The sequence below is a fragment of the Macrobrachium rosenbergii genome, chromosome 51 (genome assembly GCF_040412425.1).
Source record: "Macrobrachium rosenbergii isolate ZJJX-2024 chromosome 51, ASM4041242v1, whole genome shotgun sequence".
Classification (NCBI taxonomy): Eukaryota; Metazoa; Arthropoda; class Malacostraca; order Decapoda; family Palaemonidae; genus Macrobrachium; species Macrobrachium rosenbergii.
Window position 1 is genome coordinate 50,296,210 of NC_089791.1, and position 25,896 is coordinate 50,322,105.

Genomic DNA, 25,896 nt, shown 5'->3' on the forward strand with positions numbered 1-25,896 from the left:
CAACTGAACCAACTAGAAACACAACACTATAAAGTTTATGTATCTGTCTAGGGATTGTAATTTCACCAAAGAATTACAATATATAACTAGGAATTACCCAAATACAGGAAGTGAACCAACTAGAAACACAACGCTATAAAGTTTATGTTTTGTCTGTTGTAATTTACAATATATAACTAGGAATTACCCAAATACAGGAAGTGAACCAACTAGAAACACAACGCTATAAAGTTTATTTTCATCGTAATTTCACCAAAGAATTACAAATATATAACTTTACCCAAAATACAGGCAAATAACCAACTAGAAACACAACGTAAAAGTTTACAGTATTTGTCAGGGATGTAATTTCACCAAAGAATTACAATATATAACTAGGAATTACCCAAATACAGGAAGTGAAAACAACTGAAACACAGCTCGTAAAGTTTTGTATCTGTTGGGGATTGTAATTTCACCAAAGAATTACAGTATATATAACTAGCTTACCCAAATACAGTAAGTGAAATTAACTAGAAACACAATTTTAAAGTTTATGTATCGATGGGAAGCAAACTCAAAAAAGAATTACAATATATAACTAGGAATTACCCAAATACAGGAAGTGAACCAACTAGAAACACAACGCTATAAAGTTTATGTATCTGTCTAGGGATTGTAATTTCACCAAAGAATTACAATATATAACTAGGAATTACCCAAATACAGGAAGAACAAAAATTTATTTGCTATAAAGGTCACTAAGGTACATTACGTTAGCCTACATTATACGAGTATATTCATAGGCTATGACGTTACTTACCAACTGGTCTTGCCTGTCTGCTTTGAAGTTCTTGTAAATTCAACAGCACTTGCTTAGGCTAATGCTAAACCAGATACCAAACTCGTATGTCCATCTGCCACTGGGTTTAGTGAATGGTATGTGGCTATAACGGATGTTCCTATTCACTGGGCACTAAAACAGAGAGCAAATTCACAGTTTAACATTCTAAAGCTAATATTGAAAAAAAGTTCACTCCAATTTTTAAAACAGTAACAAACACTGTTTCAAGCACTTAACTACAAATCAACGGGCACGACAGCGGATAAATCTGAGGGACACAGCTACATAAGAAGACTTTTCTTCATTTTAATAATTTGCAAGGATTCGGTAGTTGTTGCTTCCGGTGATATCAGACGTGATTATAACAAATTTCCTATTTTTTTTATTTTGCTAAAACTTCAGTAAATACGACAATTGTGATTTACAACTGGTAAGATTGCTTCTGTGAGAATGTATTAAATGTCAATATAATAATTTCATTGTAACATAAGACAGCTATTTCGATTTCTAATGAACAATAAGTAAATGTTGAGAGAGAAAAATATAGACATAAAAATGTTTGCATGGCGTATTACGTGGCTTATGTTATTTCCCTTGGAAAACATGTATCGCATACATTAACTAACACTTACGCAGAATTAAAGAGAAACGCGAAGATCATGACAAACCGACCATGAAATGTCGCCTACTCAAAGGAAGGACGGATTAGGACAATGTCCTCTTGGGACAGAAAATTCATTGTGTTGTTCAGATGTGGTGAGGTATTTTCTTTAAGTCTTTACAAGACTTGCATTCTCCAGCATCAAATAACATCAATTTGAATATTTACTTTTTGAACAACCTATGTAGATTCTAAATTATTTTTTTATAAAAATAAAAGTTTAATAAGAAAATTTCTTTGCTGCAGGTTATTCACTCGCATAAAATACAACAAATAACGAACTAACAGAGACTAATGACAGTCTTAGACAAGGAGGACTTAATAAAACTATAAACAGATATCCCACAGAAAGCAGTGTTCGTCACAGTACACAATCTACAAAAGCATTTACCCAGATTTGGGGAACTAAGAAAGAGATTTAAGGGTCAGTCAACGTCCTAAATGTCACTGGTAACATGAACAAGCAAAGATTAATGTGAACTATGGAATAAACTGCATTAGGTGTAAGTTTATAAACATAAATACGTCTTTCTGACAGAAAGAGGGCAGTGAAAAAGGATATAAGTTGAAGTAACAGAAAATGCGAGTTCCAAGGAAAAGCTAAAAAATAGTCAGTACAGAGGAACTAACATGCATAATAGCGAATTAAGCAGAATTAATTTCCTACAGTCATTCGTAACAATAAGCCATGTACTTAGCTCTGTATCAGACAGACCACATCATCTCCATCCAGAATAAAAACAGAACTGGGAGAAAATAAAACATTGAGAATAAAAGGTAAAGAAAAATAAGCGAAATTAAATAATTTACAACATATTGCAGACTAAATGTGTGACGTAAGCAAGAAATGATAGCCTCCTGTAAACTGAACTGGGGAGAGAGATACAAAGGAGAACAGACTGAAGGTTTATGTGAAATAAAAATGAGACATTAGGCACATAACACGATATGAACGTAAAATTCACTTCCATATCAGATGAAAATTCACATTTATGCAGCAGCTGTTCATAGGAAACAGTTTAATATCTAACAGATTTGTGTTTCATATAAGCGATAAAGTGAAAATAGGAACAAGCAAGAGTTTATATGTTTAAACTTTAGAAAAAAATATAATTCAAATAATAACGCACAAAATGTGCAGTGAAAGACGGGTGTTTTGAGGAGCCGGTATAAAGGAGAATCGTCCCTCGTCTGAAGTCTACTGATGAATTGAAGATGGAAGGGAGCCATTTCAAAGGCTCATCTCGTCCACTACTACTACTACTACTAGTGCGCCTACCCTAATACCACCGCACGCCAACGCCAGTTGTTTACATTTTTGAATTAGTGTTGATACTGTGATACTGTTGTTAAATAGCAGCAGATATAGTTTCTTTTGACATAATCATCAACTTCAGTTAAGGTACCCTAATTGGTTAGTTGAGAGAACGTCGGTTGAGAACCAACTCACCGAAATTAGGCCTAGACCCACGTTAGTCTACGCTTATTATGATACTTTACTTTATGTTGTCATGTTTTCAGAATTGTAAATCGTCTTCATAGGCCTAAGTAGCTCAGGCTAGCGTACTAGCCTCTTGTGTATTCTTAGAAACATTTCTTATGACATCTTAAGTAGGCTATTACCATAGCTGGTAATTCTAAGCCGGCTGTCCGCGGTGAGCTAGACTATGGCAATTGACGTTTTCCTATGTTATTTTACTTCCTTTAGAGGAATTTAAAGTAATATTTTGTCGGCCGGCTGTGGCAGTAAGCTGTCATTGACCTTTGAAGACTACACGACTTGTATTACCTAATGTGGGGTAGGTCTGCCGGCATTCCGCAGCAAGCCCCCACCTCCATAGCTAATACGGCAAAATTGTAACCAGTAAACCCCTAAAAATACCAACCCAACGTACCCTAGAGGTGTTTACTGGTTACAATTTTGCCGTATTAGTTATGGAGGGGGAGGTGGGGGGCTTGTCGCGAATGCCGGCTTAGACCTACCCCAAGTAGGTACTTGAAGTCGTAGTCTTCAAAGGTCAATTACGTATATTTTGCAGCCGGTCGACAAAATATGACTTTAAATTCTTGTAAAGCAAGTAAAATAACATAGAAAACGCCAATTGCCACAGTCTAGCTCACCGCGGACAGCCGGCTTAGAATTACCCCATAGCTTAAGTAGACCTAGACTAGTAAGGTGTTTTGGTATTTCTAAGTATTAGCTCCTTACGGATTGTAGAGCTATGGAACGGTTCCGTCAATACAAGAGATAGGGAGCCATATGCTCAAGAAGGGATTGTCTACGGAAATCTATTACAAAAGGAACCTTACTAACCTAATGTACCCTAACCTAACCGGCTATGTTACTTAGCTGGGGGCAGGGCCCTGGGTGAAGGACACTTCACGTTTTACCAAAAGTTCCCCTATAACACTGCGCATGCGGAATAGCAAAAATAGAATCAGTTCTGAGGTTAACCCTTTAACGCCGAAGCCCTATTTACAAAAACGTCTCCCGTATGCCGCATGCTCGTGAGTTAGATACCAAGAGGAAAAAAAGTTTTTTCAAAAATCACAGCACGCTTAGTTTTTAAGATTAAGAGTTCATTTTTGGCTCATTTTTTTTTGTCATTGCCTGAGTTTAGTATGCAACCATCAGAAATGAAAAAAATATCATTATCATATATAAATATTGGAATATATGACAGCGAAAAAGCTCGATATAATTGTATACAAATCGCTGTAAGCAAACGGTTAAAGCTAATGAGTTAATTTTTTTAGTTGTATTGTACACTAAATTGCGATGATTTTTGGTATATAACAAATTTTAAAACGATCAAAAGCAACACAGAGAAAATATTATCACAAATGATGCATGAATTGTAATGCGGACGTAAAAATGTTTTTTCAAAATTCACCATAAATCGAAATATTGTGCTAGAGACTTCCGTTATTTGAAAAAAATGAAGCTTAATTGATTGAATATTACTAGACTGTAAGTGTTTTAGCTACATTGTAGTTTTCAATTTCCTGTCGAGTTAAAGTTGACCTAAAGTCGAATTTTTCTATTTATTGTGATTTATATGGAAATATTTCAAAACTGATAAAAGCTACAACCATGATTTATTTTTTGTTGTATTTATGATGAAATTGCGCACATTTTCATATATAAAACTTATGTAATCTAACTAATATAAACGGTGCAAATATTACACAACGGTGATTTAAAGAATGTTCGGCCGAGTTACCACGCAGACATAAGGAAAATGTTTTTTTTAAAAATTCACCATAAATCGAAATATTGTGCAGAGACTTCCAATCTATTGCAAAATGAAGTTAAACAATTGAATATTACTAGAATGTAAGAGTTTTAGCATAATTGCATTTTTACAATTTCGTCGAAAGTTAAAGTTGACCGGTTGAAATTTTGGCAGTTATCGTGATTTATGTGAAAATATTTCAAAACTGATAAAAGCTACAAACCATGAGCTATTTTCTGTTGTATTCTTACATGAAATTGGTGCAATTTTCATATATAAAAGTTTATAAAACGACTAATGAAACGATGCAAACATTATTTACAACATGACGAAGAATTTCGAGATGTTCGGCTGAGTTACCGCTACAAGAGACATAAGGAAAATTTTTTTTTTTCAGAAATTCACCATAAATCAAAAATATTATGCTAGAGACTTCCAGTTTGTTGCAAATGAAGGTACATGATTGAATATTACTAGAATGTAAGGGTTTTAGCTTATAATTGTGTTTTTTACCATTTCGGTCGAAAGTGAAAGTTGACCGGTTGAAATTTTGGCAGTTATCGTGATTTATATGAAAATATTTCAAAACTGATAAAAGCTACAACCATGAGTTATTTTCGTTGTATTCTACATGAAATTGTGCACATTTCCATATATAAAACTCTATGTAATGACTAATATAAAACAGTGCAAACATTAATACAACGTGATTTTAAAGAATTTCTGGGGGACGTAAGGAAAAAAGTTTTTTTCAAAAATTCACCATAAATCGAACATTGTTAGAGACTTCCAATTGGTTGCAAATGAAGGTAAATGATTGAATATTACTAGAATGTAAGAGTTTTAGGTTAAATTGTGTTTTTTACCATTTCGGTCGAAAGTGAAAGTGACTGAAGGTTGAAATTTTTGGCAGTTATCGTGGGTTTATATGAAAATATTTCAAACTGATAAAAGCTACAACCATGGGTTGTATTTTTGCTGTATTGCACATGAAATTGGGCACATTTTCATACATAAAACTTTATGTAACGGCTAATATAGAGCAGTAAAAAATTACAACAAAATGACGAAAGAATTTATGAAATTTTCGCTGAGTTACCGCTCGCGGCGTAAGAAAAGTTTTTTCAAAATTCACCATAAATTGAAATATTGTGCTAGAGACTTCCAATATGTTGCAAAATGAAGGTACATGATTGAATATTACTAGAATGTAAGAGTTTTAGCTATATTTGCATTTTTCACAAAGCATTTAGTCACAAAAATGATATGACCAAAGGTTGAAATTTTTTGTGTCGAAAACGGTTAAAGCCCACTCGGCACCCAACAGATAATTTTAGTCGACGTATGATACGTCCAAGTGAATGGGTGCGTTTAAGGGTTAATTAGGGTTGAGCAACAAAAAATAATGGTAAATTCTTGATAAGCAACCAAAGTACTACATAAAAAGTCAATTTCCAAGGTAATATCTGATATGGAGCTAATACTTAGCTCCTCCGACATTTCTAAGCAAGAGCTCCACCTGGACTGTTATCTTGGAAATTGGTTTTTCCTATACTTATAGTGTTGCTGATGAAGGAGGTGGTGTTGCTAATTGTTGGTCAGTTATTATTAACATCATGTCTACCCAACATGGTTGGGGACCCTTTGGGAATGCAGGCTTTTGGAAACGTCGGGAAAAAGACTGAACTGCCATGTTGTTATGGAATGGTTCCGTGAATGTGCAAGTCATCAGGGAGTAATATGTTTAAGAAAGGACTGGCTAAGGAAACGTATTATGAAAGGAACTGTACTAACCTAACATACCCTAACTGTTCCTTAGTCGGGGAGTTCTGCCCCCAGATCCCCTGGTGAAGAAAACCTCACTTTTTACCAAAGCTCCCCTATAACACTGTGCATGTATGATAGCATTCCAGGATGGCCAGCATACAGTTTCTGAGGTTATTTACAGATCAGGCCTAATTACAGTCGACTGACAAAAAATAATGGTAAATTCTTGATACACAACCAAAATACTATTGGAAAAATCAATTTCCAAAGTAATAACCCATGCAGAGCTATTGCTTAGTTCTACCTAGACTAATTTATCTGTGTCTAGACCACTTGTTAAAGAATAGCCTAGCCTTTGTAGGTTATCCACGGCTACTGTAGCAGTCATTTTGGTAAAACTGAAGACTGCTACCTCGCCCCTGGGTTCGGTAACTACCAGTTTATGTGCAACGTGGGCTCTGTGTTTAGTACCAGCCTCAAGGGGATGAATGTAAAAACATAGACAAAAGACAGTAAATATCATAAATAGAAAAAAACGACATAAACAAAAACATGAAGGAAAGGCAATAAATATCCCAGTAAGCGACTGACGGGAACCAGGGTATAGTAGTGTTCTTCAGCTTTACCTGCATTTCTGTGGTAGGTATTTCAGAGAGAATATGACCCACTGTATCCTAGTAGGCATTTTTGCAGTAGACATTTCAGAAGGAATGTAACCTAACCAGACTTACCTGTACCTAACCTAACCTTGGATGCTATGCCCTTAACTGGCAATATTTTACATCATGAAAAAATTGTGAAATTTTTAGGCATGTCATTTGACAAAAAGTTAACTTGATCAAGTGATATAGACCAGTTAACTGGCAATTAAAAATCATTGAATATTTTAAAAGAAGTATTAGGTTGTAACTGGGAGTTGGTAAAAGATAGAAGAAAAATCTATACTCAGAATCATGATTATCAGTACAGGTCCAAACTGGACTATGGGTGTTAGATATGATCAGTTTGTTGATGATCCTAGTTGTTTTAACATCGCATAATATTAAATTAGTTAATCAGTTGATATAATCAGCTACTGTGTCCAAACTGGAGGAGTTAGGTGTAGTCCACTTTGAAGAGAGGAGCTTGGGTTGCCCTATATGGTACTGCAAAGCTAAAAAGCTCCCCCATAAATACAACCTTTGATATTCTTGGAGTGTGTAACTTGGAAAGGTTTGGTTCAAGATCTTCAAAACCCTTTCAATTATGATGGTCAGAAAATTTTGATGATGCAATTAGTAAGTCTGTTAAAAAATTGATGAAGTGAGACCACTAGAAATTGCATTTAGCCCAAAGAATATCAGTAAAACAGAGCAGTTACAAGAGCAGATCAGGACTAATTTTTTTTAATATGATGCAAAGCACAAGGCCCAGACAGATATCTATACAGATAGCTGTAAATAAAAAGATGGAGGTGGCTGTACTATTATGTTTATAGATGAAGTATATGAGGTAAGACTACCAGACTGTGTATTGGTGTATGCAGCAGAGGTGACTGCTTTAGTGCATTTTGAAACTGTGTATTATGTATTGGCCATAGAATAATTGATTTGTTCATGAGACTTACCTGTCAGATATATATATAGCTGTATTCTCTGTTAGTCCGACAGAATTTCAAAACTTACGACACACGCAGTGGGAGATCAGGTGGTTAGTACTCATTCCGCCGCTGGGAGGCGGGTATCAGAACCATTCCCATTTTCTATTCAGATTTTTTCTGTCGCCGGTACTGTCAACACTTGTTTTCAGTACCTCCGTCTTGGATTTCGCTAAACTTGGGTTGTCACTTGAGTATTTGTTTGATTTTTGGTTTTGACTCGACTTGTGGCTAGGCATACGCTATTGTGGTTTGTTTGGATTTGGCTTTGCTTTTTCCTGGGATTAAGATGTCTGAATCTAGTTCTTCTAGTTATCGAGTTTGCCGTAGTGCAAGACTGTAAGGTGAGGCTACCGAAAATTTCGTAGATCCTCACACTGTATGCTCGGGTTGTAGAGGACATGTTTGTTTGTTGAATGACCGATGCAAGGAGTGGAATCTTTGTCTGATGCTAGTTGAGGACTTATGATTCTTATGTGAGAAAGCTTAGAGCGAGATAGGATCAGGAGGTCTTCCTCCAGAAGTGGTAGGAGTCAGGGTAGTTTTTTCACCTGTTAACCCTCCTGTAGACGTAGCTCTTCCCAACCCTGTGGTGTTGCCCCTAACCCTGGGGGGTTGTGCCCGCGGATGGTGATGCCCTGGCGATTATTATGTCTTCCATTCGTACCTTGAAGCTAATATGCTCGCTCTTCAAAGTGCTGTGAAGTGCAGTGATAGTGTCCGGCCCCTAGTGTTGTGGAGGGGGCGTCAGATCGGGCCGGGATAACGCCTAGGTCTAGACCTCTGTCGGACTCCCAGGACTCAGGGAGTGGGCAAGTCGAAGCCGCAAGAGGGTTACGGGACTCCACCGATCTACGCCCTTCGCATGTCCTGATGACGCTTCCCAGGCTGCCATGATCGTGCTCGCACGAATCCTTAAGGATTGCTTTCCCCGATTCCTCCTCCCCGCCGGGAATGGAAATCTCGGGATTCTCGCCTTTGAAGAGAAGCTTCAAAGAAGGGGACGCCACGCCCCTTTTCTGACGCCACGCCCCTTTTCTCCGGAGGATTTTGGACGCCATCCCACCGCAGAAGAGACCAGGACGCCATCGGACGATGACGCTTTTTGAGCGCTCCGCTCGCCCCAGAAAGAAGGCTGTTGTTTCTGTGAGAAGGAAGAAGGCCCCCGCCTCTTCTTCTCATAGATCAGTCCTTCTGAGGAGGAATCTTCTCCTACCGTAAGCTGCTCCTAGCATGCAGGAGCAATTGGCTTTACGGCCCAGAAGGAGACTGGATGCGTGTCGCCGCCGGAAGGATTCCCCGCCGCTCATCAAGAGGTTAAACCTTCCCTTCTTCTCCACGCTCGTCGTCGTTCATGCTTCGCCGCCTCACAGAAGTCCTGTTGCTCAGCGCTTTACTGGTCTTGGCAGGGATCGCACTTCGCTTTCTGATGCGCCACGCTGCCAGGCTTGACGCCCCTCGCCACGACGCACTCTTGTTTTCGTCATGACGCTTCATGCATGCGACGCTCATGCTGGGGGCTAAGCGACGCTCTCATGCTGCTCGGGCAGGACGCCCTGCTGCTCGACATGACGCCCTCCTGCTGCTCGTCATGACGCCCCTGGCTGCTCGACAGACGCCCCTTTGCAGTTCGCCAAGACGCCCCTTGCTGCTCGCACGACGCCTCTTGCTGCGTAGGCATGACGCCTCGCTGCTCGCTTCCTCACCAGGACTCGCGGATCGCTCGTCAAGAAGCTCCGCCGGGATTTCTCGCCAGACGCCGCCGAGACTCTCATTTTGACTCTTCTGCTCGACTTTTCGCGACTCCTCTCGGACTTCTTCCAAGCAGAAGTCCCTTTGCATGTTGGTCTGCAAGGACTTCGGCCTCCCGGTTCTTCCTCCTGCCCCTTCAGTTGCTCCTGTGGAAGAAGGAGAGCTTTCTTGCGCTCGATCCTGCAGTTGAGGATCAGTCCTTCTTCTTCAGCTTCTGCAGACTACCAAGTCTTAACTAGGTGCTGAAAGACTTGTTTGGGGACAAGTTTCAACCCTCTGCCCTCCCCTCCCCTCGCAGCTAACCTCGCCTAAGTCACAAAGTCTTGGTTTTGTGGTTTTGGAAGATGGCTACGCTTCTCTCTACGTAAGAGGGCCTTTAACAAGGTTCAGGAGTGGATGGACTCAGGAAGGCTCAGTAAGATTCTTTCGCCCTGCCTCCATCAAGATTGAGGAAAAGCAGGAATTTGGCACGAGACAGGAGAGGAGGTTGGTTGAGAGTTCCTTCCTTTCCCAAGGGATTTTGCCAGCCTTGTGGACGCGCTCCCAGAAGGTCTCTCCTTTCTTCAGCCGAAGGTGTCCTGGTCTTTATCTGAGACCGATCACCATCTGAAAGGCCTATTCAGGTCTTTAGAAGTTTTTAACTTTTTGGACTGGTGCCTGGGAGTCCTGGACTTGCAGGCTGCAGCCCTGACTCCATTAGCCTGGGAGATTTGTTTAGTGTCCTATCCTGTATGGACAAGGCGGTTAGGGATGGTTCAAGAACTGGCTGCCCATTTCTGTAATGGGCTTTTAAAGAAGAGAGCCATTTACTGCAACTTCACGTAGTCGGCCCTCCTACTCAGAAGGCAGAATTGTTGTTTGCTCCGCTTAGCCATCTTTTCCCCCAACTCCTTAGTCAAGGATATGGCCTCCACATTGCAAGAGAGAAGGCTACCAGACCTCCCCTGGCCCAGTCTTCTAGACGTCCTGCAGCCCCTTCGACTTCTTCCTTGGGCAGGCTTCCAAGATTCAGAAGCCCTTTCGTGGAGGACCCTCCTCTAGATTGTCCTTTCGAGGAAGAGGTCCTCAAGAGGTAGAGCCCCTTCTAAGACCAGGGCAAGAAATGACTCCGGACCTTCAGACACCGTAGGAGCCAGGCTCCTTTCTTTTGCAAGAGCCTGGAGAGAGAGGGGACGGACAGCTGGTCCCTCCAAGTCATCGGGGTGGGATACAAGATCCCATTCCTCGTATTGCCTCCATTGAGTACGATTCCCATAGATCTGTCGCCATCCTATCATCAGGAGAAACAGCAGATTCTTTTCGACCTGCTCGAGCAAATGCTCGAGAAGAGAGCTGTGGAGCAAGTCTCGGATTTACAATCCCGGGCTTTTACAACAGGCTGTTTCTGGTTCCGAAGCAGTCAGGGGATGGAGACCAGTTCTGGACGCCAGCAAGTTGAACCATTTCGTTCTGAAGGAAAAGTTCGTAATGGAGACGTCCCAGTCGGTCATGGGAGCCCAAGACCAGGCGACTGGATGGTTTCTCTCGATCTCCAGGACGCTATTTTCACGCCCTATACATCCTCTACATCGAGGAAATACCTGAGATTTGTCCTGGGGACAGGTATTCCAGTTCAGGGCCCTTGCTTCGGGCTCAGCACAGCTCCTATGGTTTTCACGATCTTAATGAGGAATGTTGCAAGATGGCTTCGCTTTGGAGGAATAAGAGTCTCTCTTTATTTGGACGATTGCTCATTCGAGCCTCGGCAATGACAAGGTGTCTGGAGGATCTCCACACGACTTGACCTTGACGGTCCCTGGGACTTCTGGTGAATTTCGAAAAGTCCCATCTGACCCCTACTCAGTCCATCGTTTATCTGGGGATTCAGATGGATCTCAGTGGCTTTTCGAGCATTTCCGCCTCAAGAAAGACAACTTCAGTGTTTAGAAAAAGTTTCAGCCTTCCTGAGGAAAGAAACATGCTCGGTGAGGGAATGGATGAGTCTGCTAACCATTTCATCACTGGAGAAGTTTGTTTCCTGGGGAGACTGCACCCTCAGACCGCTCTAATTCTTCCTTGCAGAGAACTGGCACGAAAGGAGAATCTGAAGCTTCTGAGTATCTCGCCAAGGTAAAGAATCACCTTCGTGGTGGCTCATCCATCGGTTGGCAGAAGGCCTTTCTCAAAACTTCAGAACCCCGACCTAGTGTTGTTTTCCCTCACGCCCCATTTCGGGTGGGGAGCAACACTGGGAGGGGAAGAAGTGTCGGGCACCTGGAGAGGGGAACAGGTGTCCTGGGCACATAAACCTCAAAGAATTGGGGCGATTCAGTTGGCCCTTCTTTTCTTCGAGGGGCAGTCACGAACCGAGTTGTCCAGATCAACTCGACAACACCACAGCCCTTTCATACCTCAAGAAACAGGGAGGAACTCACTCGGTCCCCTGTTCGCCTTAGCAAAGGACATCCTTCTGTGGGCTCAGGCCCAAATATTACTGATCCTCACGAGGTTTGTTGCAGGCGAGAACGCCCGTATGATCTTCTAAGTCGGCAGCGACAACTGCTCCTGACCGAATGGATCCTACACCAAGAGGTGTGTCAAGCGACTGTGGAAGCTTTGGGACGTCCTTGGTAGATCTTTTCAAACCTCCAAGACGAAGAGACTTCCTCTTTACTGCTCCCCTGTTTCCCACCCAGAGCCTCTCAGTGGACGCTTCTTGGGATTGGTCAGATGGACGTGTATGCCTTTCTCCGCACAAGATCATCGGAGAAGTCATCAGAAAGTTTGCGTCACCGGAAGGGACGAGATGACGTTGATCGCCCCATTTTGGCCTTTCGAGGGAATGGTTCACAGAGGTCATGTCCTTCCTAGTAGACTTTCCGAGATCTCTGCCCATGAGAGTCGATCTACTCAGACAACCCCACTTCGAGAGGTACCACAAAACCTCCCGCCCTGTGTCTGACTGCATTCAGACTATCGAGAAGCTGGCCAGAGCGAGAGGTTTTTCTAGACCAGTGGCAAAAGCTATTGCCAGAGCGAGAAGACTCTCTTCCAGCAATTTGTACCAATCGGTGGACCGCCTTTAGGGAGATGGTGTAGAAAGAAGGGCATTTCCTCCACCAATGACCTCTGTGAGCCAGATAGCAGACTTCCTCTATTTCTGAGGAGTGATGAAACTTGCAGTCTCGACTATCAAGGTATAGAAGCATGCTATCATCTGTTTTTAGGCATAGAGACTTGGATCTGTCTAACAACAGAGACCTTCACGATCTATTCAGATCCTTTTGAAAACCTCAAGGTGCCTCGGCCAAGGACTCTTCTTGGAATTTGATGTTGTGCTATGTTCCTAATGTCCAGTTCGTTTGAACCCTTCGCTCTGCGTATTGAGGAACATTAGGAAGACTATTTTCTAACCGCCTAGCAAATCTGCAAAGAGGGTTAGTGAACTGCAAGCCTTTAGTAGACATATAGGCTTTAAAGGGCATAACGCTGTTTGTTCTTTTTAAGCCCTTCCTTTTAGCTAAAAATGAAAGCCCGTCTAACCCTTTGGCCCAAGAGCTTGGAAATCAAGGGTATGGCTGAAATCCTTATTCAAGAGCCAGAGAGAGTCCTTTGCCCTGTTAGGGCTCTCAAAGTCTACTTAGACAAGACGGGAAAAGTCGAGGTCCTCAGATAGTTTATGGTGTTCCAGAAAGAGACCGGACTTACCTATGTCAAAGAATGCTCTGGCTTTCTTCTGAGGGATACGATTAAAGAAGCCCATTCATGCTGTCAAGACACTGATTTTAAACTTCTGAAAGTCAATGCTCACGCAGGTGAGGGCGTGTTGCGACTTCAGTGGCTTTTCAGAAGAATATGTCACTCAGTAACATTCTGGGTGCCACATTTTGGGAGCACTCTGTGTTTGCCTCACACTACCTGGAGAGATGTGAAGACGACATATGAGAACTGCTTTCGCTAGGACCATACGCTCGCAGATACTTCCTGGGGGCAGGGGATGACACTCATCCTATCCTATAGAAAATGGTTGATAGTGTTTTTATGGTTGTTGGGTCGATCTGCCTGTATGGACTTCCCAATCGTTAGCTTTAGTTGGCGCTATCCTAACTTAGTTAGGCTTGGTCAGGTGGTTGGTTTTTACTGCTTGCCCTCATTGTATGGTCAATATGGTCTTGTCACACTGTGTCACGCCGCCCTGACAGATCATCTAGAACTCACCAGCTATACAGGTCACACCCTTGTTGGAGACTCTAGTTGCAGAAGCGACTTGGGTGACAGTAATCACGAAGTCAGCTATGCTAACAGGTAAGGAACCAAAATATCTTTCACCTACATGTAGTGTGTTTTTCAAAATCCTATTCTGTCTGTACCACCTCCAATGGTGGTATTCAGCTATATATATATCTGACAGGTAAGTCTCATGAACAAAATGATATTTTAATGATAAAATAAAGTTTGTTCATACTTACCTGGCAGATATATATATTCATAGTGCCCGCCCACCTCCCCTCAGGAGACAGTGGCACTAGAAAATCTGAATAGAAAATGAATGGTTTCTGATACCGCCTCCCAGCGGCGGAATGGGTACTAACCACTCTGATCTCCCACTGCGTGTCGAAGTTTTGAAAAATTCTGTCGGACTAACAGAGAATACAGCTACATATATATATCTGCCAGGTAAGTATGAACAAACTTTATTTTATCATTAAAATATCATGTTGACAATTGTGTGAGGTGATTGTTCTCTAAGCGGTCTGACTGGCCAGCTCCAGTGCTTTAAATTCAGGTACTTTGCTATTAATAAGTAGCTTCCAGAAATCTGAGAAATATTTGCCATACTATGAAACAATGGTTTTTCAATTTATGAAACATAATTTTATTAACTTCTTCCACTTTATCTTTTAAGCATTAAAGAAACAATTTATTTTTCCATTACAAACAGTTTTGTAGCAGTTATAAATATGTTTGGAATTGCAGCAGTGAGATTTTTTTACATAAATTTTCTTTGCCTAAGACTATTTCTTTAGTACCAAGACAGGGCATTGTAATACATACTCTTACATGGAGAATTTCTGTTTCAGGTTTTGAGGATCAGCAAAAATGGCAGAGGGACCTGGTATATCTGGTCGCGTGAAGTCGCATAAAAATCAGCGTGATTACAGCCCAAAGAAACAGAATCAGTTTAGAGGTTATCAAGATAACTATAGAGGAAGTTTTAAAAGGCACAGAAATGAGGATGCAGCTGCTGACAGTTTTAGCAGAAATGAATTTCGGAAAAAGACTTTCGTTAAAGTGCTAAACCAAAAAGGGGCAGAAAATATACAATTAGCATAGCAGTTCCAGCCTCAATCCTTGATGAGACAAGTATAAAGGATGAACTTCGAACATACGTTGTTGGCCAGCTTGCTAGAGCAGCTGTCATCTATTCAGTTGATGAAGTTATAATATATGATGATGGCTGCTGCCCCAAAAAAGATTCTGGACAAGAGAACACCAACCAGGGATCATTAGGTAAATGTATAGAATGTTTTTATTACTGAAATGGCTTCCATATCAAGTGAAGATAATTTCACTGTGAATATCTTAGACATCTATAGTCATGCCAGACAAACAAACTCAGTATCCATTTTTTGTACTGCAAGTGTCATTTTTTAATATACTTCATTTTCCAATTAAATGCTATTACATATAACATTTTTGTACTTCATCAGTGGACAGGACCCCCTCTCCTGTCAGGCGCTCATCCGTGTCAGGCGCCATTCTCCTGGCAGGCGCTTGTTGACAGGAGTGCTTCTCCATCCAGGCTCGCTTCTCCTGGGATAGGCGCCCTTCTTTAAGCCTTCCTCTCCGCCTGCTGCATTGGAGAAAGTATCAGAGGAGGAATTCCTAAGGACGTTGGAGTTTCAGATTACAAACGTTTGGCTTCGGCCTGATTCAGAGTTTGGGAGACTCTTTGTCATGCTGCCCTCCTCCTCCAGGATCTTTGTGGGACAGCACCAAGTCAGCAAGATCCTTCGCTGTCAAGATGCGCTACGATCTCGATGAGGAAAGCCTTTAAAGGAGTCGGGAGAATGGATGCACCTAAGAAGGAAGCAAGCAAGACGGTTTTTCTTCCCTTTGAAACTTTTGGGAAAGTCAGGAATGTGGTATGAGACCATGGAGCCTTGGGGGCTGGGGCTCTACATCAGCAGACGAGATTTTTTCTAATCTGGTGACTCTCCAGAGACTTTCTTCATCAGCTTGTTAGCGACTTTGGGAATGGAGCGAAATGGACCATCTCCTCATGGGTCTTTTAGAGTTGTGAAGTTTTTCAACTTTATGGATTGGTCCTTGAGTTTTGGTCAACAGGACTCGGGACCCAATCTCGTGTATGGATGACTTTGTGAGTGTTTTTTGTCTTGTTTGGACAAAGCCGTGAGGGACGGTTCCGCTGAAGTCGCTGCCTTATTCGGAGCTGGTATACTCAAGAAGAGGTCAGTATTCAGCTCTTTCCTCACCAAGTCCGTGTCTCCCTTCAGAGATCCTCTCTTCTGCTTGCTCCTCTTCTCCCCACCTTTTTCCTCAAAATTTGTGAAGATTTCTCGCTTTATCAGAAAAGGCTAATGGCACAGGATCTTTTGCCCAGTCATCGAAGAGGATCAGACCTGCTGTCCTTTCACCAAGAAGGAGAAGGCTCTCAGGAGCCCTTTCGAGGTGGTCCTTCTAGATCCTCCTCCTTCAGAAGCAAAGACCAGAGAAGAGGAAGGTCTTCCTCCCGTCCGACTCAAAAGGACTAAGTGAGGAACGAGTACTCCAGGATCTACAGTGGGTGCCAGACTGTTACACTGGCCAAGTCTGGGCACAGAAAGGGGCGGACGACTGTCCTCTCATTCTAAGAAGAGGCTACCTTATCCCCTTCAGGAAAGTCCTCCCTAACATCAACTCCCAGGAGTTATCCACAGCTACAGGGATCCAAGAACTAGGCCTTCTTCTAGCAGTGGAGCAATGTTAGAAAGGAAGCCATAGAACCGGTTCAAGAGCTCCATTCCCAGGTTTTACAATCGGCTTTTTCTGGCTCAAATCCTCGGGGGAAGTTGTAGACCGTTCCTGGATGTAAGCGCCTGAATTTCTTCGTGATCAAGACGAAGTTCAAGATGGAAACTACCTCTTCAGTTTTTTCAGCTCTTCGTCCAGGGATTGGATGGTCTCCTGGACCTTCAGGACGCTTTTATATTTCTCCACATTCCCATTCATCCCTCGTCAAAAGAAAATTCCTGAGGTCTGGGGATTCAGGAAAAAGTTTTTCAGTTCAGGTCCCTGTGCTTTGACTGGACGCCCCCAAGTGTTCACGGGCATTTTAAAAATGTGGAGGGTGGTTTAAAATATATAGATAACTGCCAGGTGTTCATAAAACTTTGTTTTATCATAAAACTTCATTTTACGAATAGAACTTACCTGGCAGTTATATATATATATAGCTGATTCACACATTTGGAGGAGGGTGAAAGACAGCCAACATCGTTGGGAAAACAACAAAAGTCGTAAGTAAACACCTTGATTCCTTACCTGCTAAGGTAGCTGACTTCAAAGATCCCTGCCTCTGAGTCGCTTTCCCTTAGGAGCGCCAGCCAGGTGGAGACCTGCTATGCTGAAACAACTCAATCGAGTCTGTGGAACGGGGTGAGACCAACAACGTGACTAGACTTCTGTACTTCCTATTCTCCCTTCTATTACCTGTAACCTTACTCAATCTAACCACCTAACCTTGCAGACCAGATATACACTCATTTCTAGTTAGACTGGGGTTGCTGTCTCACACAAGAAGCTTCCTCAGACAACCATAAAAACACCAGCCCAATTACAGGTATCCCAAACAAAAGTTAAGGTTGAGGGGAGGCAGTAACTCTTTACCCAACAATCGGCCGTAGCTACATATGGGCCCAAGGTGTAACATTTCATAATCGACTTCACTTTCTGAGGTAATGAGAAGCTAAAACAGAGTCGCTTCTCCAAAAAGTGGCATCCATTATTTGTTTAACTGACATATTCTTCCTATATGCCAAAGAAGTTGCAATGGCTTTAGTTTCGAGCTTTCACCAACAAAACCAAAGGTCCTCTCACAAAAAGGTGAGCTTTTATTGTCTCCCAAAAGAATGATAACGCATTCTTCGAGAGGGGCTTTATGATCCTTCACTGAACACCACAAGGAACTGGAAGAACCTCAAGTCCTTTGTCCTAGAAATATATGCTTTAAGGCTTTAACTGACAGAGGAGTTCTCCTCCTCTTGGCCCACTAAATCAGTAAGGTTAGGAACCTCAAACGCCTCAGCCAGGGTTTGGAAGGGTTCTCATTCTTAGCAAGGAAGTTTGTCTTAATGCAAAATTGCTCCATTACGATTGAAGCCTACTTGCTTCTGAATAGCCTGAATCTCGCTGACCTTTTTAGCAAGAGCCAGCAGGAAAAGAGTTTTCGTCACGCTTCTTCAGGGTTGCTTAGAGATGGGTTCTGAACTTCCTGCCGACAAGAACTTCAAACCACATCCAAAATTCCAGGACGGGGTCTCAAAGTCTGCTTTGTTGTTTCGAAAGACTTTAAAAGGTCTCTCAAGTCTCTATCTTGAGACAAATCTATGCCTCTGTGCCTAAAGACGGGTAGACAGCAAGCTTCTGTATCCTTTTATGGTGATATGCCAGCTTAGAATCTTGCCTGAGGGACAAGAGAAAAATCAGCTATCTGGTCACAGAGGTAGTGGTTGAGAAACCTATGCTGCTTACACCAAGATCTAAAGGTTTCACTTTGATTTCTAAACTCTTCAGAAGAGATCTCTCCGCTCTGGCGACAGCTCTCGCAGCTTGAGCTGAAAACCTCCCGCCTGGACAAGCTTCTCGAGCAGTCTGAATGCAGTCAGTTGAAGAGCGAGGGGTTTTGATGATACCTCAAGTGGGGGCTGTCTGAGAAGCCTTGGACTTGGGGGAAGACTTCGGAAAGTCCACTAACATCACCACCCCTTGTGAACCACTCTCTTTGCTGGCCAAAAGGCTATCAGGGTCATTCTCCCTGAATCTAGGAGGGCGAATTTCTGACTACTAGATTGATAATCTTGAACGGAGGGAACGCATAAGTGTCTCATCCCCGTCCAGTCCATCAAGAAGGCGTTCACTGCCATTGCTTCTCTGTCCGGGACTAGAGAGCAGTAGTTGGGGATCTCTCTTGTTCTAGCTGGAGGCGAAGAGGTCTCATTGAAGGCCTCCATAACCTCCACAGTTTCTGGCAAATTTGAAGATTGAGAGTCCATTCCGGCAGAACTTGCCCCTTCTGCTGAGCATGTTCGTTTTACATTCTTCTGCCCTGCACGACTCGCCAACAGCCTCCACTCCGTGGTCTTTTGTCCACAGAAGGAGCTCTATTGTTGTTTCAGAAAGAGGCAAAGAATGAGTCCCTCCTTGTTTGCTGATATATGCTAGAGCCAAAAGTTGTCGGAATTCACTTCTATTACTTTCCCCCGCGACAGATTCCTTTGAAGGCTTTTTAAACTCAACCAAATGGCCATCAACTCTTTCCTGTTGATGCCATCCGATTTGTCCCTCTTCCCAAGAGCCTGAAACCTCCTTAGCCCCTCCAGTGTTGTTCCCCATCCTGACTCCGAAGCCGCCTGAGAACAACACTAGGTCTGGGTTCTTTTCTATGTAGGGAAGATTCCTTCCCCTAAGATCAACGGATCCAGCCACCAACTCAGATGCTTCTTGATCTCGCTGGAATGTGGAAGGAAATGAGTCCTCCTGATTCTTCCTGTCCCAGATTTTTGAAAGGAAGTGTTGCAGAGGTCTGAGATGCAACCTTCCCAGAGAGACAAATTTTCTCGAGCGAGAGAGTGCCCAACAAACTCATCCACTCCTCGCGAGCACTTCTGCCTCCCAGGAAATACTGAACCTTCTGAGGCACTTGGTTTGCCTTTCTTGTGAGGGAGAAGCCCGAAACGAGCTGGAGTCCAGAATTATCCCCAAATAAAGAATCATCTGACTCGGTTCGGTCTGGGACTTCTCCTGTTGATAATGAGACCCAGATCCTGAGTCATCAGAAACGCCTTTATGTAGTCCTCCTCCAGACACCTGTTCTTTGACTGGGACCTTATCAGCCAGTCGCTCAGGTACAGGGATACTTTATCCTCTTGATGAAGCCATCCTGCCACATTTGACATTACTCTGGTGAACACTTGAGGGGGCTGTGCTGAGGCTGAAACAAAGAGCTTTGAACTGGAAGCATTTGTCCTGATTACAAAACCTTAAAAACTTCCTTGAAGTCGGGTGGATGGGTATATGAAAGTAAGCTGGCCCTGGGCAGGTCCAGGGATACCATCCAGTCCCCTACGGACTGCTGCCAGCACAGACCGAGTCGCCCCATGGTAAACTTGGTCTTCTCCACAAACTGCTCAATGTGCTGACATCCAGGACCGGCCTCCATCCACCCGAACTCTGGGCACTAAAAACAGACGATTGGGAACCCTGGGGATCCTAGATCCAAAACTGGTTCTATCGCCTCTTTCTCCAACATCTGGTCTACTAGATTCAGGAGTGCCCCTTGTTTCATTAAGTGCTTCGAGTACTGAGCCACTAGGGCTCGTGGCGTTGTTGAAAGTGGCGGTTTTCCCCGTAGAAGGGAATCTTGTACCCTTCCTGAGACTGAGAGGGACCAGGTCCGCCTCTTGCTTCCCATGCCTGCCAAAAGTGAGACAGCCTGCTCCTACTGCTGTCTGGAGGACTTGTTTCTCACCCTAGAGCGTTCTAAACGTCCTTCTGTTCGCCTACCCCTGTTTCTTGTCTTCTTCCTCTGAATTCAGTTCTAGAGGGAACTCTGCCCCTAAGGGTTGCTGAACTTTCTTTCTCCTTGGTAGTTGGAGGAATCACGGAGGAAACCTCCTAGCCGAGCGAGTAAGTAGATCTTATGAGCTTTATGTGCCAGAGTCTGAGAAATATCCTGACCAAGGACTTAAAACAAATGCTCCGAGAGGGGGCGTATAGGAGCTCTGCCTCTGTGCGATCAGTAGATTTGGAAGTGATGAGCATAACAAAGCCCTTTCTTCAAAAATCCCTGCAGTAAAAGAGAAGCCATCTCATTTGCTCCATCCTCAGAGCCTTATCCATACAGGCCATAATACTGGAAAGGTCTTCACCTTGTTGCCTGAATGGTTTCATTCCTCTGGATAGAATTCCAACAGACCAGTCTAAAAACTAAACACTCAAAAGACCTAAAATTTTTAATGAGATGGTCTAGCTCACTTCCACCACATCACCTTAGCTGGGAGTTAAGGGCATGTCTTCTAGAAGAGTCTACTATACCAGAGAAGTCCCCTGGGAGGAGGCAGGTACTCCCAGGCCAAGAGCTTCCCAGTCTCATACCATGCCCGCCTTCTCGGCGTTTCAGCTGGGAGGAAACGAGAGCGAGGACTCACTGCTTGCCTGTCGCCCCTGGGCAGTTATCAATCCTGGTCAGAGCCTTCTTCGCAGAAATGGAAAGCCATTTAATAGCAGGCTGACTGCTTCCTCGATTTCTTCCTGTTAAACTGGGACTGAGGAGAACGAGAGAGGCAGGTTTAAACTCCTCCCATACAGCTCCAAAAGAGAGCGAGAAAGAAACCTTATAATCATCAGTCGCATTAGAAGGTTTATCTTCGTCCTCCAAACGTCTTCCAAATCATGCATTCCTTCCAACTCGCTCTTTCTTCTTGCTGTATTGCGCTCGGGAGGACGCACATCAAATGCATCCTGGCTACAGAGCTGGTTGCGCCCTGACAAACCGCCCTAGAAACGTCCTGATGTCGAGCTGATGCGCCCTGGTATCGAGCTGAAGCGCCTGGCGTCGAAAAGTTGATACGCCCTGGCGCGAGAATTGGATGCGCCCTGACGCCGAGGAGATGCGCCCTGGCGCCGAGAGAATTCACTGCGCTCTTTCCTTCCTGGAGAACCAAGTCGCTATCTTGCTGAACAAAGGAAGAATGTTCCCCAAGTAGAGGAAGAAAATTCCTGTCGCTTATAGAGTGGAGAGGAGAAGGGTCGAGCCTCAGGAGAAGAACCTGAGGTTTTTGCTGGGAGAAAAGAGAAGACTTCTTATGTCCCAAGCTAGAACTGCGCTCGCTGTTGACTAACGGGAGAGGGATCTGCCTTCTTATCTCTAGAAGAAAACCTCAGCCATGCCTCCTTCTAGATCTCTTCACTGGTAACTTGGAGTCTTTACGCTGACCATGGTGGAGGACGGCTAAAGGCCTGGAACAAGAGAAGCCACTGGCCTTGTATGATGGTCATAAAGGATTTGAGCCGCAGTCGCTGCATCTTGAGGTTCCGAGGAGAAGGTTGTTGAGCCAAGCTGGGGAGAAGGAGAAGGGCCCTGAGGATTCTCCGTACAGAAAGAAGAGGAGATTCTCCTCCGCACAACAAGAGGGAGAAACATTCAAAAGGTCTTGACCTTTTCGCTGGAGAGACATTCTGCCGCCGCCGGAAGCAAAAGATTCAGGCTACTCCACGCACCCGAAAGGGGGAGAGCGAGTACGAGGTTGATCCTCTGCTGCAACCACTTCTTTGTCGGTCTCAATCCTCATACTGCCATCTACGCCTAGAGAGGGCTAGGAAGACGCAAGTCTTCCGACACGCCTCTTCCTGTGGCGGTCATAAGCAGCCTGGGAAAGGCAACAGGACTGCTTGAGGCGACGTGCCGACCGAGATACGCCCTCTCACCCCCTTTCGATCGTCCGACGCATTCTTCTCCCTTGGTCCTGGGAGCCAGGGAGGTCTAGATCTAGGGGCATGACAGGGTCGACCAGTCGCCACCACTGCACTAGCACAAACACTATCACAAACTTCACTAGTACTATTACCTTTCTTCAAGGCAGCAAGTTGATCCTTTAATTTATCTCAGCCGCCATCCTGGCTTAACTGAGGGTCCAAAACAGCAGATACAGTTCCTGTAGAAGGAGCAGGGGTTACCACTGGAGAAGGATCTACTTCTGTGGGTGATTTAGGAATAGAAGGGTTAAAAGAAATGTCCAGGCTAACATCACTACAGACCTAGATTTAGATTTAGAAGCTTCCTTAACTTATCCATTTCTAATTTACGCACATAGCTAAGCCATTTCCATCCATTTCTTTTCATCCAAACCTCGCATTCTTTACATCTTATCCAAGGCACACTCAAAACCCCTGCACCCTAAACAAACAGTGTGAGGGTCCACCAAGCTTTCGGCAACCTAACCTCTGCATCTCCTCATTCACACACACTGAAAACTTAGGATCAGACATCTATCCAAGAACAGTCAAAGAATAAATCAAAACAAGCCACAAAAGTTGATTACAATCCAAAGGTCATATCACGTACCAATAGAAGGCCAAACACAGCGACCTAGGGAAGCTTGAGTGAAAACCCCGACGGAGAACCAACAAATCGATGCTGTCAGTCCAACCGCAGAGATGATCTGAGGAACTGAAAACGGGAATGATTCCAACTACCAACCTGTAAGGGTTGAGCAACCACCCATCGGACACCTACCACCAGCGTTGCCGCGTAGTTTTGAAAAAATTCGACAGGGCTTAAGCTATATATATATAACTGCCAGGCTTTCAAAAACTTTTTGTTTTATCATTTTTTTTCACATTGTGTCTGCAAAAGGTGCCAAAATTAGGAAATTCAGAAATCATGTGAGTTAGTAATAAAGTGCCAGCCATGGCTCCCCAGGTTATGTGAGTTATCATGGGGAAGACTGACACGATACCTCACTATGTTCTTGCATGAATACAAACCTTTGTTTTTATACAGACGTCACCATCTACAATTACTGGGATAGTGCTACCCTTTCTCTATTTGCTTTGTCCGAGGAGAATATGTGAGGATTGGATAACCGTTGCTGTTGCTGGTGCAGTGTCAATTCTTGCTACTTCCACAGCATCCATTTCAGTCCATGCTTCTTCTGCTAATGTTAATAGCTCCAAGACATCCCCAGAGACAGAGCTACTGAAGGTGTTGGCCTTCTCTTGGTACTCTGGGGAAGCCTACCTAGATGCCTCTCAGGAGCATGTGGCCTTGGCCTAAAGTTCCCAGCCCACTGGCCTAGGTGGGCCCCTTCACTTTAGTCCTGGCTTCCACCTCTGAGACTAAGTGCATGAGCTTGTAGATGTTCCTACTGTTTCTATTGTAGCTGCTCTGGTAACTCTTCTTGTTGTCCCTTCTGGGATATTGGTTTGGATTCTGCCCTTGCCAGATATGGGAGATGGAGAAACCTGTGGTCATAGGAGGGTTCCTCCTCGTCCTCCTCCCCCCACCTTGCTTTATGAATGCATTATATAAAAAATATCAACAAAAGAAGACTAAGTTGTTCAACCTTATCACATTTGAGTTGATTGCATATTATACTGTTGCTAGTTTTTTATAGTGTATTTGACTTTCCATAACAATGCTCATTACATGAGCATAAAATTACAACCATATATCTTATTATTTGGTATTTTCAAGTGTTCATTGATATTCAGTATAGTACCCTATACTGATATTTTGTTGTGGTGAAGCTCTTCGATGGGCGAGTCAGTAGAGTTGTGGGCTAGCACTCGCTAGGCCCGAGTTCAAGTCTCCGGCTGGCTAGTGAAGAGTTAGGGGAATTTATTTCTGGTGATAGAAATTCATTTCTCGCTATAATGTGGTTCAGATTCCACAATAAGTTGTAGGTCCTGCTGTTAAGTAACCAGTTGGTTCTTAGCCACATAAAATAAGTCTAATCCTCTCACCAGCTCCCAGGAGAGCTGTTAATCAGCTCAGTGGTCTGGTAAAACTAAGGTATACTTTTTTTTTCTGTTGTGGTGAAGTCATGAGTAAAAGGCAATGTCTACAAACTTACTAATTTATTCAAAACAGCAAACAAAAAGGTCAGGGGCTCTTGCGAGGTGAACAAAATAGAGATAAATGTACAGTCAACTGTGTTTTTTTGAGAATGGAGAATGGTAGATAATTCTATTATACACAGGTTGCAAACAGAGTTTTGATAAATATAGCTGGAAAGCTGACGTTGTATTGCCTCTGTTAGGAATGATACATTTGACATGAAATGATTATGAACGACAGTATACATAAAAAGGATGTATGATGTCGGCTGTGTTTCTTATACGCATGTGCTTCGCGCGTATGTCAGGAGATGCTTTGAGGAGTGAATGCCAGAAGGGTATGAGTTCGGACAGCCAGGTAAGATGGACGATTTTGTAAGTCCCTGTGTTTGTGCAAGAATGGAGAATGGTACATAATTCTATATGCAAGTTACGATCAGAGTGTTTTGCCTCTATTAGGAGTGATACATAAGACGTGACATGATTATGAATGACAGTATACATAAAAAGGATGTATGATGTCAGCTGTGTTTCTTATACGCTTGTGCTTGGCGCATATGTCAGGAGATGCTTGTGAGGAGCAGATGCCTGTAGGGTATGAGTTTGGACAGCCAGGTAAGATGGACGATTGTGTAGGTCCGTGTGGGACCCTACACTATAATTACTATGTACTATAACTAGTGTAACACTGCTGCATTGTATATATGAGTAATAGAGACTGAGAAGACTGCATCTTTCAAAATTATTAATAATTGTGAATATTGTTCACTATATCTTCAGCTATTAGTAGAAATAACATGTCCTAGGTTAAGTAAAATTTTTGTAGCTGGGGCCTTCATAAGGATAGGTCACCAAATAGATGTTTTTTGTGTACAAAGTCTCATTCCTGGTAAAATGTGCAGCACCAGAACTCTGATGCCTTTAATCTTCATTTTGCTAATTTTTTTTTATTAAAATTCATCTTACAGATAAAATGAAAATTTTACTGGAGTATCAAGAACTACCACAGTATCTGAGGAGATATTTCTTTGGCTTTGATAAAAATTTACGTTTTGTTGGGTTGCTTAATCCCCTGAATGCACCACACCACTTTAAATCCTATGAATGGTGTGAATACAGGTATGTACATTATAATATTATAAGCTGATTTTAACCTTTTTTGCTTAAGTTCCATTAATGATATTGCATTTTAGAGAGAGTTTAA

General features: G+C 43.0%; 2 protein-coding genes across 3 annotated transcripts in view; one reads left to right on the plus strand and one right to left on the minus strand.

The window, feature by feature from the left end:
- The window catches only part of LOC136833392 (proteoglycan 4-like), a 433,343-nt gene extending 432,246 nt beyond the window's left edge, over positions 1–1,097 (minus strand). Inside the window, exon 1 of the mRNA XM_067095476.1 lies at positions 803–1,097. The gene's annotated coding sequence lies outside the window, so the exon portion shown is untranslated. The remainder of the gene's footprint in view (positions 1–802) is intronic.
- Positions 1,098–2,677: 1,580 nt separating this feature from the next.
- Positions 2,678–25,896, plus strand: part of LOC136833395 (putative methyltransferase C9orf114 homolog) — a 70,049-nt gene continuing 46,830 nt past the window's right edge. Inside the window, exons 1-3 of one of the 2 annotated variants that reach the window (XM_067095492.1) lie at positions 2,678–2,886; positions 14,936–15,365; positions 25,661–25,811. In XM_067095492.1, coding sequence (XP_066951593.1) covers positions 25,666–25,811 — 146 coding nt within the window. In that variant the 5' untranslated portion in view covers positions 2,678–2,886; positions 14,936–15,365; positions 25,661–25,665. Of the gene's footprint in view, positions 2,899–14,935; positions 15,366–25,660; positions 25,812–25,896 lie in introns of both variants that reach the window. The other variant, XM_067095493.1, reaches the window with a different exon arrangement.